The 15,113-nt window shown below is 38.8% G+C and overlaps 1 protein-coding gene across 4 annotated transcripts in view; it reads left to right on the top strand.

The window, feature by feature from the left end:
• LOC127434341 (pleckstrin homology-like domain family B member 2) overlaps window positions 1-15,113 on the top strand; it is a 68,484-nt gene that overhangs the window by 29,173 nt on the left and 24,198 nt on the right. For 3 of the 4 annotated variants that reach the window (XM_051687001.1, XM_051686999.1, XM_051687002.1), the window contains exons 6-8: window positions 4,167-5,320; window positions 11,528-11,869; window positions 13,653-13,793. In XM_051687001.1, coding sequence (XP_051542961.1) covers window positions 4,167-5,320; window positions 11,528-11,869; window positions 13,653-13,793 — 1,637 coding nt within the window. The remainder of the gene's footprint in view (window positions 1-4,166; window positions 5,321-11,527; window positions 11,870-13,652; window positions 13,794-15,113) is intronic. The other variant, XM_051687000.1, reaches the window with a different exon arrangement.

Here is a 15,113-nt window from a genome sequence, read left to right as displayed (position 1 = left end):
GTATGTTCATTTACTGTATATGTACTCAATACTTGGTAGGGGCTCCTTTTGCTTTAATTACTGCCTCAATTCGGCGTGGCATGGAGGTGATCAGTTTGTGGCACTGCTGAGGTGGTATGGAAGCCCAGGTTTCTTTGACAGTGGCCTTCAGCTCATCTGCATTTTTTGGTCTCTTGTTTCTCATTTTCCTCTTGACAATACCCCATAGATTCTCTATGGGGTTCAGGTCTGGTGAGTTTGCTGGCCAGTCAAGCACACCAACACCATGGTCATTTAACCAACTTTTGGTGCTTTTGGCAGTGTGGGCAGGTGCCAAATCCTGCTGGAAAATGAAATCAGCATCTTTAAAAAGCTGGTCAGCAGAAGGAAGCATGAAGTGCTCCAAAATTTCTTGGTAAACGGGTGCAGTGACTTTGGTTTTCAAAAAAACACAATGGACCAACACCAGCAGATGACATTGCACCCCAAATCATCACAGACTGTGGAAACTTAACACTGGACTTCAAGCAACTTGGGCTATGAGCTTCTCCACCCTTCCTCCAGACTCTAGGACCTTGGTTTCCAAATGAAATACAAAACTTGCTCTCATCTGAAAAGAGGACTTTGGACCACTGGGCAACAGTCCAGTTCTTCTTCTCCTTAGCCCAGGTAAGACGCCTCTGACGTTGTCTGTGGTTCAGGAGTGGCTTAACAAGAGGAATACGACAACTGTAGCCAAATTCCTTGACATGTCTGTGTGTGGTGGCTCCTGATGCCTTGACCCCAGCCTCAGTCCATTCCTTGTGAAGTTCACCCAAATTCTTGAATCGATTTTGCTTGACAATCCTCATAAGGCTGCGGTTCTCTCGGTTGGTTGTGCATCTTTTTCTTCCACACTTTTTCCTTCCACTCAACTTTCTGTTAACATGCTTGGATACAGCACTCTGTGAACAGCCAGCTTCTTTGGCAATGAATGTTTGTGGCTTACCCTCCTTGTGAAGGGTGTCAATGGTTGTCTTCTGGACAACTGTCAGATCAGCAGTCTTCCCCTTGATTGTGTAGCCTAGTGAACCAAACTGAGAAACCATTTTGAAGGCTCAGGAAACCTTTGCAGGTGTTTTTGAGTTGATTAGCTGATTGGCATGTCACCATATTCTAATTTTTTGAGATAGTGAATTGGTGGGTTTTTGTTAAATGTGAGCCAAAATCATCACAATTAAAAGAACCAAAGACTTAAACTACTTCAGTCTGTGTGCATTGAATTTATTTAATACACGAGTTTCACAATTTGAGTTGAATTACTGAAATAAATGAAGTTTTCCACGTCATTCTAATTTATTGAGATGCACCTGTATGTGTAATATATGGTTTATGTGTCATTTCAACAGTTTTCTCTTGCAATGGGATCCTCTAAACCACTGATGTAGCAAAACCCCTTTTAAGGGTGCTAAATGTCTATTTTGCAGACATAGTCTTGCAAAGGTATACTCTTTAAGACAAGCAAACACACAGATACACAGGGAGCCAGCCAGTCTCGTGGAATGTGTGATCTATACACAGATGTGGTTTGAATTCTGCCTGCTAATTGATTGAAGGTTTTGAGAGAGGTGTAGGGAATGTGACATAAATCAATACAGTCTCCTCTCTGCCTTTCTGTCCGTGTCTCTCGCTCTCTCAATATGTTGCAAGACAGCAGGGAAGAGACTTCACATAAACAAACGTGAACCCACTCACACAGAGTGCATGGTATATAGCAAACCTGTGAAACACACACACATACTCTGAATGCCATGATGATATTATAAGGTAAAGTTTAACCCTTATGTTGCTGTCTAGATTTATAGGAGCGAGGTACAGCCTTCAAGGAATAGTTCACCCAAAAATGAAAGTTCTGTCATTATTCTCTCACCCTTATGTCATTCCATACACATGCGCACTGAAAATCCTAATTAGCTGACTTTACTCAATTTAATGAGTAAACATGTTCCCTCAGTTGAATTGTGTAATAGCATCTCCAAAATGTAATTAAGTTAACTTAACTTGGTATTCATATAGAATGAACTTAACTATTTAATTTAAGGTAACTAGATGCAAGTACACTTAATTCAGATTTGTTATTTAAATGTTGTTGTTTCTACTTAATAATTCTAATTGAATTGGCTGGAATTTAGACCATATAATAACACAGCTCAAATAAAGAAGATTATAACTGATTCTAGGTCGATCATTAAATAAACTTAATTCTCCACTGAAACACATATTCCTATGTACTTCAGTTGCACATGCACAAGGAGAACTAAGATAGAGTTAACAGGGTCAAACTTGACCAAAGGGGACACAGATCATCCTAATGGTGGCATCTCATGAAACAACTCTATGAATTCTTAATAACTAAAACTGTATAAGTGCCCCCATAAGTTTCCTTTGACCAAGGAAACATAATTTAAAAAATCAAGCACTAGGGATTTTTGGTATTCCCGATAGAGTTATAAGCCCAAAACTTGACATTTCAAGTAATGTTTTATTAAGACAACTTGATTTTCCCAGTAATGACAATGATAGTGTGCTATATATTTTCTATGGGAAAAAGGTAAAAATTTGTGAAGAATTCCTTCACAGCTCCACAGCTAATCCATTCAATGACATTTTAGAGTAACCACGACTGTCAAGCTCCAAGAAGGACAAAACACCATAAAAGTATTATAAAAAAGATGCTATATTCCAAGTCTTCTGAAGCCATACAATAGCTGTGTGTGTGAGGAACAGACTGAAACTTATGTTGTTATTCACTGATAATCTTTCTCTACGATCACAGTCAGACTTCTCAAATAACAAGAATAATGACTTACATTTTTAGCTTTTCCACATACAAAGCTATCATATGATATTAGAAGACTGGATAGTGTATAAATTATAAGCTATCAAATAATGTACTACTTTTACGATACTTATGAGAAGTTTGACAGTCATACTTGTATGTAAAGATCTGCATAAAGATTGCTCAAAAATTACTTCTTTTGTGTTCCATGGAAGAAAAACATCCATGAAAAAAAAAAAGCATATGGGTTTGGAACATCATAAAGGGTGAGTAAATACTGACAGAATTTTCATTTTTGGTGAACTATTCCTTTAACAATGTGAAATTTACACACAAAACACATCAGTTCATTTGGGTAGCTGTAAAATGTGAAGCTTATTGGATAGACAAAACCTCCCATGTATGGTCAAAGTGTGTGTGTGTGTGTGTGTGTGTGTGTGTGTGTGTGTGTGTGTGTGTGTGTGTGTGTGTGTGTGTGCGTGATCTTGCATGCCTTTCCTTCAACCGCATCATCTTTGTGATATATCTCTCTCTATGTTTCTGCTCTATTTCCTTCTGTACCTTCACATGAGAGATTCTTCTATGATTTAAGTTCAACTCCAGCCAAATGCACATACTCACTCGAACACCTTAAAGAGATAAAGGTATTTTTCTTGCCATGCACGGGTTTATGTGTTTTATTAGTGTTAATGTCAGTCATCTCAAGGGGAATTTCTTTGATCTGTGTTCTCGTGACACATGGAAGAGTGAAGCTTACCTGTCATCCATCCATATAATGGAGAGACAGAAAGCAGATGAAAAGTGTGTACGTGTGTGTGTTTGTATGTGTGTGTATAGTATAGCTAACTATTTATTCAAAATTGTTCACAAAAGTGGGCTAAAACAAATCAAAAATCTTCAATTGGAGAATTGATTAGAAAAACAAAAACTTTGGGGTTAATTTATGGTATGCCCCATTCAGAAAGCTAAGTAAACTTGATAAATGAAGAAAAATTAGGATGTTATGCAACTTTTATGTTCAGATTTGTGTTCAGGTTTGATTTAAGCTGTAGAGCCACGTAGAATATACCGAATGCAGGCAGACAACAGAGCATGATTTGTTGATCCCTGAGGGAAAGATCACAGCCTTTTTGTTTCAGGTTGTTGCAGGTCGGATGAGACTCAGGTATAGCAGCCAGAGCTCCCTGTACTCCTGCAAATAATTAAAGCAATTCCAGGAGTTAACAGGGGCCAAGTAGATGGTTATATAATTCCTCATTACCACTGTATCATGCTTTTAATAGTCTAACCTTTTTAAAGACAAAACTACTAGTATTAAACTCATTATTTTTCTGAAAATGGGTATTGTTTTTATTATTATTATTTTTAGATTATCTGAAGTTCAGCAGTGACTTTAGTCAATGTCTGGGTGGAACCAACTCTAGAGGCATGCGCTCTGTATCCGAACTGCGGGATTTGATGGACACTTTACAGAAAAAGAAACAGGCATTAGAGAACAGCTTGCGAGCCAATGGTGACTCTAGCCCCTCCTACTTTAGCATGACACAGTCTCCGCCCACCACACAGAGTCTGGTGTCACCCGTCACCTCCTCCTCCCCAACAACATCCTATCAAGAACAAGCCAGGCGATTGTACTGCTCAGAACGGCCTCCACTTTCGAACAAAGTTCCTGCCCATTTGTCCAACAGTATGCCTCCCTCACCGTGCCATTCTGACCCCCGCGAGCACGAAACATTGCTTCCTTACACGCGACCCATGTCTCGTAACCAATCTCAGGATAGTCTGCTCCTCTCTATTTCGGACAGTCGACATGCTGCATCTTCAGGCTCTTCTCTCTGGAACGGATCGTACACCAGTACAGCCGATTTCCTTGCCCAATCATCAGGGGGCAGTAGTGGGGCATCCAGCATGCCGTCAAGTCCCCGTCTGGCTCGGAGATACCACGCCCTAGACACAGGGCATAATGGTGTGCTCGAGCCCACTCCCCAACAAAGGAAGTACTCCGCTGAGTTGCTTACTGGCATGAGCTCACACAGTCGCTCCCTACCACGCCTCTATCAACCTGCTGACAACCAGTTCAAACTCCCACCAACCTATCGATCTCCCGATAGCCACCCTCCTCGCCCGACTGGCATCCTTGAGCCCAACCACCAAAATGAGCATTCCAAAGTGGTCTCCATTTCCCTTTCCACCAAACCTGGTACCAAGCACACTGTGACCCCTCCAGATGTAACCATGATCTCAGCAAAAGCCACCAGTCCTCGCCAGGCCAAGAAGGTGAGTCTGACCTCTACCAGCTCCTACTCTGAACTGGATGAGCAAGCACTACATGGTTCCTCCCAAGTTCTGGAGATCGGTCTTGGGGAGAGGAGGCAGTCATTTGGGAAGTCAGGGCTGGGTCCGCACAGTGGCTTCAGGGAGAGGAAGGGCAGCATCAGCTCTCTCAGCGGAAAAGAAGAGCTTCTAGACTACCATCAGAGACAGAGAGACGAAAGACTGAGGGAACAGGAGGTTGAGAGATTGGTAAGAGACTGTCACGTTAATCATTTGTGTTGATTTATTGTTTTAAAGTCAACATGAAATCAATCCTATTTATTTAATTCATATCCCTGGTCGTTTTGTACATGATTCCTTCATGCACGGTATTCCAAAGAGAGAAAAAAGTTTGTCTTTGTAATATATCAACTAGGGAAGTCAATTTAACGCATTAAGTGCGATTAATTATATATAATAAAAATAAAAAAAAACACCTTAAAAACGTTTACGCAATTAGAGATGTTCACTGACCCGTACTTAAATTCTGTATAAAAGTAAAAATATTCCTACCATTTGAGCAATTCAAGAAGGGGTGGATCTAGAAATTTTTTATGGGGTGGCAAAAGGGTGGCATGCAGACTATGAAGGGTGGTAACACCAAAGCAAGCGCCCACGCTTAGTTCTTATGGATTAAGGTACCAAGCTTCACTGCAACAAGTACTAGTTCATTAATTGTAGTCACTATCAAATTACAAATGTCCATGAATTTGTGATACAACTGCATTTCCACGGGAACCACCTAGTAACCATTTTGTTACTGATTTACCAACATTAATTTTTTTTTTACAAAAATTAAGTAACAAAATTTCTATCTCCAGAGCACCAAGACATTGTCTTTTAAACACGTCAACAAATTCTAAATGTTCCTTAGCTTGACATTTAGAACCAGCGATCTGGACCAAACTTCACTACCTTTGTTAAGTGTGCCCATGGATGGAAAATGCATGCATATACCATGTTAATCTGGTAATAAAGTTTTGATGGCCTATCACCTTTGTAACAGCTGGAATAATCCATTTGAAAGCGAAGATTAACACAAAGTTAGGTCTAAATAAAAATAAACTGTACAGAAAATCGTACTGTGGGGGGCAGTGCTTCAAAACTCATGAATATTATTATGTTATGCACAGTAAAATATTCTTTTTAATTACCTGTTTTGATCAACAGTCATTCTTAATGATTGATTCAAGCACCCAAATTAATATTTCACATAATATGGTAATTTCATTTCTACATCTGCCACTATCAGTCTTGGGATTTTGTTGGTCACTAGATGAATACATATATCAGCACTTTGATTAAAAACATGACTGATTGATTTAGTGGTAATTTTCTGCCTTTAGTTTTTAGAGGTTTTGGATTCTAATTCAACCAAATATAACTTTTAATTTTAATAAAACAAGTTTGCATCTGTACATCAGTGGATGGGTGTTTAAAAATAAAATGCAATAAAAGATGCGAGAGGGGAGACGAGAGTAGCGGAAACACAGACCAGGGTTCATACAAGGTGCTTGAAGTGCTTGAAGTACTTGAATTTGGCTTTTTCAAATTTAGTCCTGGAAAACCCTTGAAAATAGCCATTTTTACCAAGAGGTGCTTAAAAAAGTGCTTGAATTATAGAAAATCATAAAATACGTTGCATAAATCATTTAATAAATTAAATGTATTTATTAATTTTCTGAAAAACATGACGATAGACCACTAGACCACTGCTGAAGCAGGCAACGCATAGATGGCGCTGTCACGTGGCACCTGTTACTTTTAGCAGCACTGTTCAGAATGGGCCAATCACAATCAATTTACTGGAGGATTTTAAAAATATATATTTTATAGATACTGCTGTGGCAGATTTAACAAGTATGAATCCTTGCAACTATCAGTTTTAATAACAAATTACTCTCCAGAGTAAAAAAAATTTAATGAAATGTAAAACGTTCTGAGATTTGAATGCAGATCATTCTATAACCTAACCTCTAATGATATGAAATGACTTGACTCTGTTGTTTTTTTTTTTTATTTTATTTTTTTAGAAAATATATTTGAAATCAATTGCCTGAAAAAACTCCTTCTGCCCTTCATCTGGTACACCACTTCTATGACATTTAAAGTTATTTATGTATTTATTTTTAATACAAGCATTAGTGCAATGCCGAACAAGTGTGCAAAAAAGCGAAACAAAATTATTATTAATAATTTAAAAATAATATTTGTCCCTTAATTTCATGGCATTGGTGTTATCAGTGTTAAAAAAAAAAAAATTTTTTATGTTTTAACATTTTTTTTAAATACAAAAAGTTATGGAAAATAATTGTTAAGGTCAAAGTTCAGAGGCTGCTTAAATATGCATATAGTGATTTTTCCCAGCATGTTAAAAAGTTATTAATTCACATTTTAACTGTAATATTTTCACACACACACACACACACACAAACACACATGCAAAAATGGTGTTGTACCCCATTGAACCTTCAAAATTTGGTGTTGTAACCCATTTAACCCTTATTAGTATTATCTTAATGTTAACTTGCTTCGTTCATGAAACAAAATTAAATAATAAAAGAAAGAACAATAGCCAAGTTGTCCTTTATGAAGAAAAATAATGTCAACATGTTACAAAATGTTAACCCTCAGCGTTTATGGGCAAAAACTGAACTGAACAGGAAATTTCAATATTTTGTAAGTGGAAAGTCAACATTTTTTGAGAATGACCCATCTGTAATTTAGGTCAGTTCCTCACATAAATCTGTTGTGTGACTTTAGAAAACATGGAACACAGCACGTGAGTCATATGGACTACTGTTTACGGCCCCAGTTATTTAATTTTGTTGGAAAGCAAAATGCATTTTAAGGTAGCACACTACAATTGCACATCAATTTCATGAATGAACCAAGAATTGTTACTGAGAATAGGCCCTATGTAGTTAAAGATGCATATTGAGATATGTTGTACTTGTAATAAGTGGTGTTTTATAAAAAAAAAAAAATTAATTAACTGAATTAATAAAATATTTTTATTTAAAATGAACAAATAAAGAATTAGTTTTAATGACATCTCGAGCATAGTGCTTGAAAGCAAATAAAAATGTGCATGAAAAGTCCTTGAAAGTCCTTGAATCTAACTTTGAAGCATCTGTACGAACTCTGATAGATACATTTAATGACAGTTCTGTATATGAAAAAACAGCAAACTCCGAAATTCAGACAGCGACAACCACAAACGCTCTGCTCCAGCAGCAAGAACCCAGAATGCACCTGAGCGCCCATGAACGAGAAGACATAGCTCACGAACAGCCCTCTCCCATAGCACAACCCAGCCACGTTTCGAAGGCTGTGCACTAGGTAGGATGCGTCCTTTGAAGGCTGCAGTATACCAAGCGTACTTCTTTAAACAAGCCTCTTTTAAACGAGACTTCGTAGGACAAACGGAAACAGAACGTAACATGGATGCTATGACAGCAAGCCACTCTTTAACAAGTGCGAGCGCTTTGAGTGAGAATGGAACAAACCCCCTTTGGAAGGGAATGTATGATGAGGTACATTTTAGGAGAGGTATAATGATGTAGAGAGAAAAGAAAATAGATTTTACAGGTGTACTTTTAGTCTATAATACTTTATTTTAATCATATAATAATATAATTATACATATTATATACTCTGCACCCGTCTACTGAGGTACTTCAACTTGGGAATTAACATTACTTGCATTTGAACACATTCAAACCTTTGCACATTCAGTCATCTGTTTTCCTTTGAAAAAGAAATAAAAAATTAGAATGTAAGGGAAAAAAATCAAACACTTTTTTTCTTGGGTCTCACCCAATATAAAGAACAAAAGGCTCTGTTGATTGATTTACTTTTGAACATTTAGGATTCCTTTTCCAAGACCCTGTTTTCATTTCTCATTGTGAGAGATGTCAAGCTAAAAGTTGTTGATTTTTCAACTCAGTTGCATTATGGGCTCTTGTAAGAGTTTAGATAAAAAAAAAAAAAAAGGCCACCTGCAGCCTAATTAATATAGCATCCAAACTTGCTCTGTTGCATTACACTCAGCTTTAACAGACAGACCATGTGCAGCAAGGCCTCTCTCATTCTCTAGATTGGATGCGTGCAAGAAACAAGCAGAGATGTGGCTTCTTAATGTTCCTATTAATAGACAGCTCATAACCACATCCACTTTCATTGTACCCACCTGCCCAAACACACTCTCTCAGGGAGGCCGCCCACAGCTGCAGATGATCCTGGCAAATTGCCCAAGCTAACATGCTCCATTCTTGCTCTTCAGCTGCCCCCAGTGGGGTTCAAATGAAAGGCAACAGGGTTTTTGGAATGTGTGTTTAAGGGAGGCAAACCTGTATTGCCGCCCTGCTGGGCAGAGTCCAGACTGCTGGTGCAGGTGCCCACTCATTAGTTATTACCAGCCTGTGGTGGTAGACTTTACAAGGCCTGGCCAATTGAAAACAAGGCTGCTACAGGTGGAGAAGGATATCTGCACACAAACAGAGACTTGAAACATACTTTTTCATCTTAGCAAAACATACATTCTCTCAAGAATGCACAATTATAAGCAATGAGGTGGTACAAGGGACCATGCTACAGGGGCCCTAAAAAGTATTTGGACATGTTTGGACACTTGAGTCCTAAATAAATATGTAATTTAATTGGATTAGAAATAAATATCAAACCAAATTATGCTGGACCTTTTCTTGTTTCTAACTTTTCTGAGCAACTTTGCAATGACTTTTAACAACTGGTGTTGAGGTGATTTAAGTGGATGTATGAAGTTACAGTTGTCCTAGCAGAGCAACCACATAGTAATCACATTAACATGGACAAGTTGCACAAAGTTTGACAACCAGAAATGTCCAAATATTTTTGTCTTAATTTTGAACAGTAATTGGTATTGTTTTATAATTTGACGAACTTCTTTTTGTGAAATATTTTTCTTAAAATTGCTTTAATAGTATAATAGTGTTTGTGCTGTATTTCTTAAAAATATGCCACTTGGTTGGATATTTTGTTATATGATGCAAAGATATTCATAAATTTTTAATGTGGCTTTAGTGTCCAAATACTTTTTGGACCCACTTTATATTATGAATATGCATTTCCTGTTCACTCAAGATCATGCTTACCACCTAGTGTTTTGTGTTAGTGTCTAACATCTGCTCTCTGTTTACACTGCAAAGATGTTATTGGTTCAAACTTTTAAAACATGCCAGCTTCATGACGTGAAGGTGAGATAAAAAGAGAAGTTGACCTTGAATTGATACAGAGAGTTTATGTAAATTGTTTATGATTGTTTACATTATCCTTGTCCTTCATATCCATGTGGGGATCCAGTAAAGCTTTGCCCGTTCATGCATTGGGGTGGAGTGGTTGCCATCTCTACCATGAATGAAAGTGGTAGGATCAGATTAGGCTTGTCCATTACATTGTGTCATAACCAGGCTTGATGCAACAAGTCATTTGTATGTCCACAATAAAAGCAAAAGTGACGCAATTTACTGACAATCAATCAGAACATAGTAGTTTCTTAATATACAGTTATGTAGAGCAGGATTTTGGACCAATTAAATTTCACTATAGGCTACCAAGTGCAACGGCACATTAATTGAAACAAAGTGACTGACAAAATGCTTGTTGCTTTTTGCAGTTAGGGCCAATTATACAAAAAACACAGATTTACATAAAGGCTAAATGCTATCTCGTTTATTGTGCCATGCCTTGTTAGGACATGCTGTAAGACTATTCGTATAGGAGGCTTATCGGTTGTTTCATAGACCAGGTTCAGGTTTACAGGATATAACTTCTTTATTGATTTAGTAACTAATAAGATTTGAGGTATGGTGCAGGTCAGGTCATTAATTCACAGCTATATGAGATCATTTTTGTTGGCTTCGGAAATACACTCATAAATGTGCTGTTTGCATTAGCATATCAGTCAATAAATGCTGGGTTTTTTTTGCCAAGTACATTCCCTGTTGAGCTAGAACTGCCTTCCACACCAGGACTGTTTTTGGATGTATACCCTTGATTCTATTTGTCTTTTTCTGCATTCACTCTGGTCATTTTCTAAAGATAGTTTGGGGCTTTGCCACTTCTTTTTTACCATAAATGGACTGATTAGATTGAACTGAAGAAGTTTATATATTTGGCCTGCTTAAATGGTTGGGGAAATAGTTGTGATATTCTGCTTTGCATTACCCCTGGGCTGCTAGTTAAATCTATGTAACATGTAGACATGTTCAGAACTGCTTCAGGTAAATCTGTGTTTATCTTAAAGGTGAGAATGGTTTCCAAATGTATGATTGCTCCCAGATGTCCGATTGCATATATTTGTTCTGAGTTCTGATGCTGGATGTGTTTGCATATATAGTTTGTCATACTTTTTTGACTCTGCTCTTGAATCCATAGGAACGTCAGCGTTTGGAGACTATTTTGAATCTGTTCTCCAAGCTGGGCCGCACAGGGCAGGACAAAACTGGCTCGGCCGTCGCAGACTTGCAGAAGATCAACAAGGAACTGGAGAAATTACAGGTGTCAGATGATGAGCCTGTGTTTTCAGATTCTGCAAGTCTCTCAGCCAGCATTTCCGCAGAAAATGACTACGGGCCCAAAGCCCGGAAGTCCCAGGCCAGTGAGGAGAGGCAGGTACGGCAGTGCAGGAGCAGTAGACATAGAGAATTTAGGGTGGAGTCAGCGGCTGTCCTTGGCTCCGCCCCCATGCCTTCTCCTCGGCTGACAGGGACACACAAGGTAATTGTTACACACTGTTGCAAATTAAGGTCAACCGATATGGATTAATCAGTGCCGATTGCCAAGCAGGGCAGCCAGTGGTCAATATAAAGCAGATATGAGTTGTGTGTGGAGCACAAAATGAGATGTTAAACAATGTTAGTGACTGACAGTCTCAGTCACCATTTCCTTTCATTGCATCTTTTTCCATGCAATGTGAATGGTGACTGAGGCTGTCATTCTGCCTAACATCTCCTTTTGTTTTCCATTGAAGAAAGAAAGTCCTAGGGGTTTGGAACAACGTGAGGGTGAGTAAATGATGAAAGAGAATTTTCACTTTTGGGAAGACTTTTGTAATTAGGGTGGCTTCAGATTCAACTGACCCCAATTTGACTTGTTTCTTAGGAAGCATTTACTTAAAAAAGATGTGTTCAAATAATTTTATACGTAATACAGTATATATCTGTGTGGAGGGTAGGAGAGTACAAATTCTAAAATAAACATTTCTAAAGCAGTGCAGAGATATGCCCTCTGTAACATAAACTGTGAAGTGCAGATGTAAACATAGAATTTACTCAGAATGGCACCATTCTGTGTAAAGTCTAGAAACTGTTGTGCATGAAAATCCCAGGAGATCAGCAGTTACAGAAATACTCAAACCAGCCCATCTGGCACCAACAATCATGCCACAGTCCAAATCACTGAGATCACATTTTTTTCCCCATTCTGATGGTTGATGTGAACATTAACTGTAGCTCCTGACCCATATCTGCATGGTTTTATGCACTGCTGCCACACGATTGGCTGAATAGATAATCACATGGATGATTGTTGGTGCCAGATGGGCTGGTATGAGTATTTCTGTAACTCTGATCTCCTGGGATTTTCACGCACAACAGTCTCTAGAATTTACTTCGAATGGTGCCAAAAACAATAAACATCCAGTGAGCGGCAGTTCTGCACATGGAAACGCCTTGTTGATGAGAGAGGTCAACAGAGAATGGCCAGACTGGTTCCAACAGACAAAGTCTATGGTAACTCAGATAACTGCTTTATACAATTGTGGTGATGAGAAGAAAGGCATCTCAGAATGCTATTCTGAGATGTGGGTCGGCACTGTTTTGGCAGCACAAGGGGGACCTACACAATATTAGACAGGTGGTTTTAATGTTTTGGCTGATTGGTGTATAAGGTCATTAGTCTAGGTGCAACTATCAGAACAGAAGATTATTCATTTAATGGGATAGTTTACCAAAAAAAAAAAAAAAAAATATGTCATCATTTCACACCCTAATGTTGTTCCCAACCTGTATGGCTTTCTTTCCTTCATGGAACACAAAAAGATATGTTCGGCAGAATCAGGGCCACATTAATGCATGGGCTTATCTGGGCTTAAGCCCCAGGGCCCCCAGCTGCAGGGGGCCCCGAACTCCTCAGGGGTGGGGTCTTTTCTTCTAGGAAAATGTATCAAGATATTCATCATATTGCTTGTTGTGGCAAATTTTTTGTCCTATAAAATGCTTTCTACTGTGATCATCTATCAATAACATGTGTGCTAAACTAAATTCTATTGGCTTTTTTTAAAGTGGACATGCTATTTTATCTGTCCCATCCCAGCCTCTTGTTTCATTAGGATATATGTCAAAACTGGAAAGAAAACTGCTTGTCAAACCATTTCATGGGGTCTTTAAACAGCCACTATTTGCAGATTAGAAATCCTTAGTTTGGCAATGAAAGATGATACCTTAGTTGCTGTATTGCATTGTTTAAAGTAGTGTGGTTTCTCACATTATGAAATCATCAGCAGTCACCTGAAGAAGACGCACAGCTGAAGCTGGAAGTGAGAAGTATCGAGGAGGAAAGAATACAGGTCCTGAATAATATAGAAGAACTGGAGCTGAAGATCAAAGATCTGGACAACCAGATGGAGGAGTCCAACAGAGAGGTAGATGCATCAGCAGTTTAGAGAGGCGGGGTGAGATGCTGTATCAGGGATGGTGGGATTAGTGTAGGGAGCAGTGGAGATGCTACCATGTGTTTATGTGGGAGAATTGTGCGTGTGGTAATGTGATCAGGAGCTGTGATGTGAACCACAGCTTGAATAGGTGGTCTGACCTGCCAAGATCATATCTGTTTTGCTCTCTCTCACTACAACTCTTTCTTGTCTGTCTGTTCCTTTAAATTACACACTCCAGTCCTGATTTGATTTCAATATTGAAATACTCCTCCATCCCGTACTTCTCTTTAATTAACTTTCCTCCTGTTGTCCTCATTCCAATCTGTTCCTCTATCTCCATGAAGATGTTCCATGTTCCAGTGAGTGTTTGATGGCTCAGGCAAAAAAAAAAAACATTTCTTGCTACTGGTGGTATTGCCAGGGTCTTTCTGTCCCCAGTGAGTCATATTCATCCCACTGATAGGGGGTTGTACTAAGGGGTCAAGGTTTGACCAGTTAGAATTGGACCACTTAGCCCCTGCTGTTAGATGCAGTAACTACACTGTTCTGGGGACAAAAAGCATGTTTCTCCTTTGATAGTAGGATTGAGAACCGAAAACTGGTTGCATTTTTTCCCCCTTATTCCCAATCCCTATTTGACAGCAATTGAAAAAGTGTATTCTCACAAAATATTTTTTTTCAAGCAATATACAGTATAAGTAATATTTCATCTAGGGCAGGGTAAAATTACCGATTTTCAGATGTATTGCAGTTTTCACTTAAACAGTCTTTATATTAATTCTTAAATCCCAGATTGATCTTTAACTCTATGCAGCAACTCTTTACAATGCAGGAAAAATTACCAAATTTCACGCTATGAGACTAAAATACACTATATTGCCAAAAGTATTCGCTCATCTGCCTTTAGACGCATATGAACTTAAGTGACATCCCATTCTTAATCCATAGGGTTTAATATGACGTCGGCCCACCCTTTGCAGTTATAACAGCTTCAACTCTTCTGGGAAGGCTTTCCACAAGGTTTAGGAGTGTGTTTATGGGAATTTTTGACCATTCTTCCAGAAGCGCATTTGTGAGGTCAGACACTGATGTTGGACGAGAAGGCCTGGCTCGCAGTCTTCGCTCTAATTCATCCCAAAGGTGCTCTATCGGGTTGAGGTCAGGACTCTGTGCAGGCCAGTCAAGTTCTTCCACACCAAACTCGCTCATCCATGTCTTTATGGACCTTGCTTTGTGCACTGGTGTGCAGTCATGTTGGAACAGGAAGGGGCCATCCCCAAACTGTTCCCACAAAGTTGGGAGCATGGA

Source organism: Myxocyprinus asiaticus, chromosome 44, assembly GCF_019703515.2.
Source record: "Myxocyprinus asiaticus isolate MX2 ecotype Aquarium Trade chromosome 44, UBuf_Myxa_2, whole genome shotgun sequence".
NCBI lineage: Eukaryota > Metazoa > Chordata > Actinopteri > Cypriniformes > Catostomidae > Myxocyprinus > Myxocyprinus asiaticus.
This window is presented reverse-complemented; position numbering and strand designations above follow the sequence as displayed.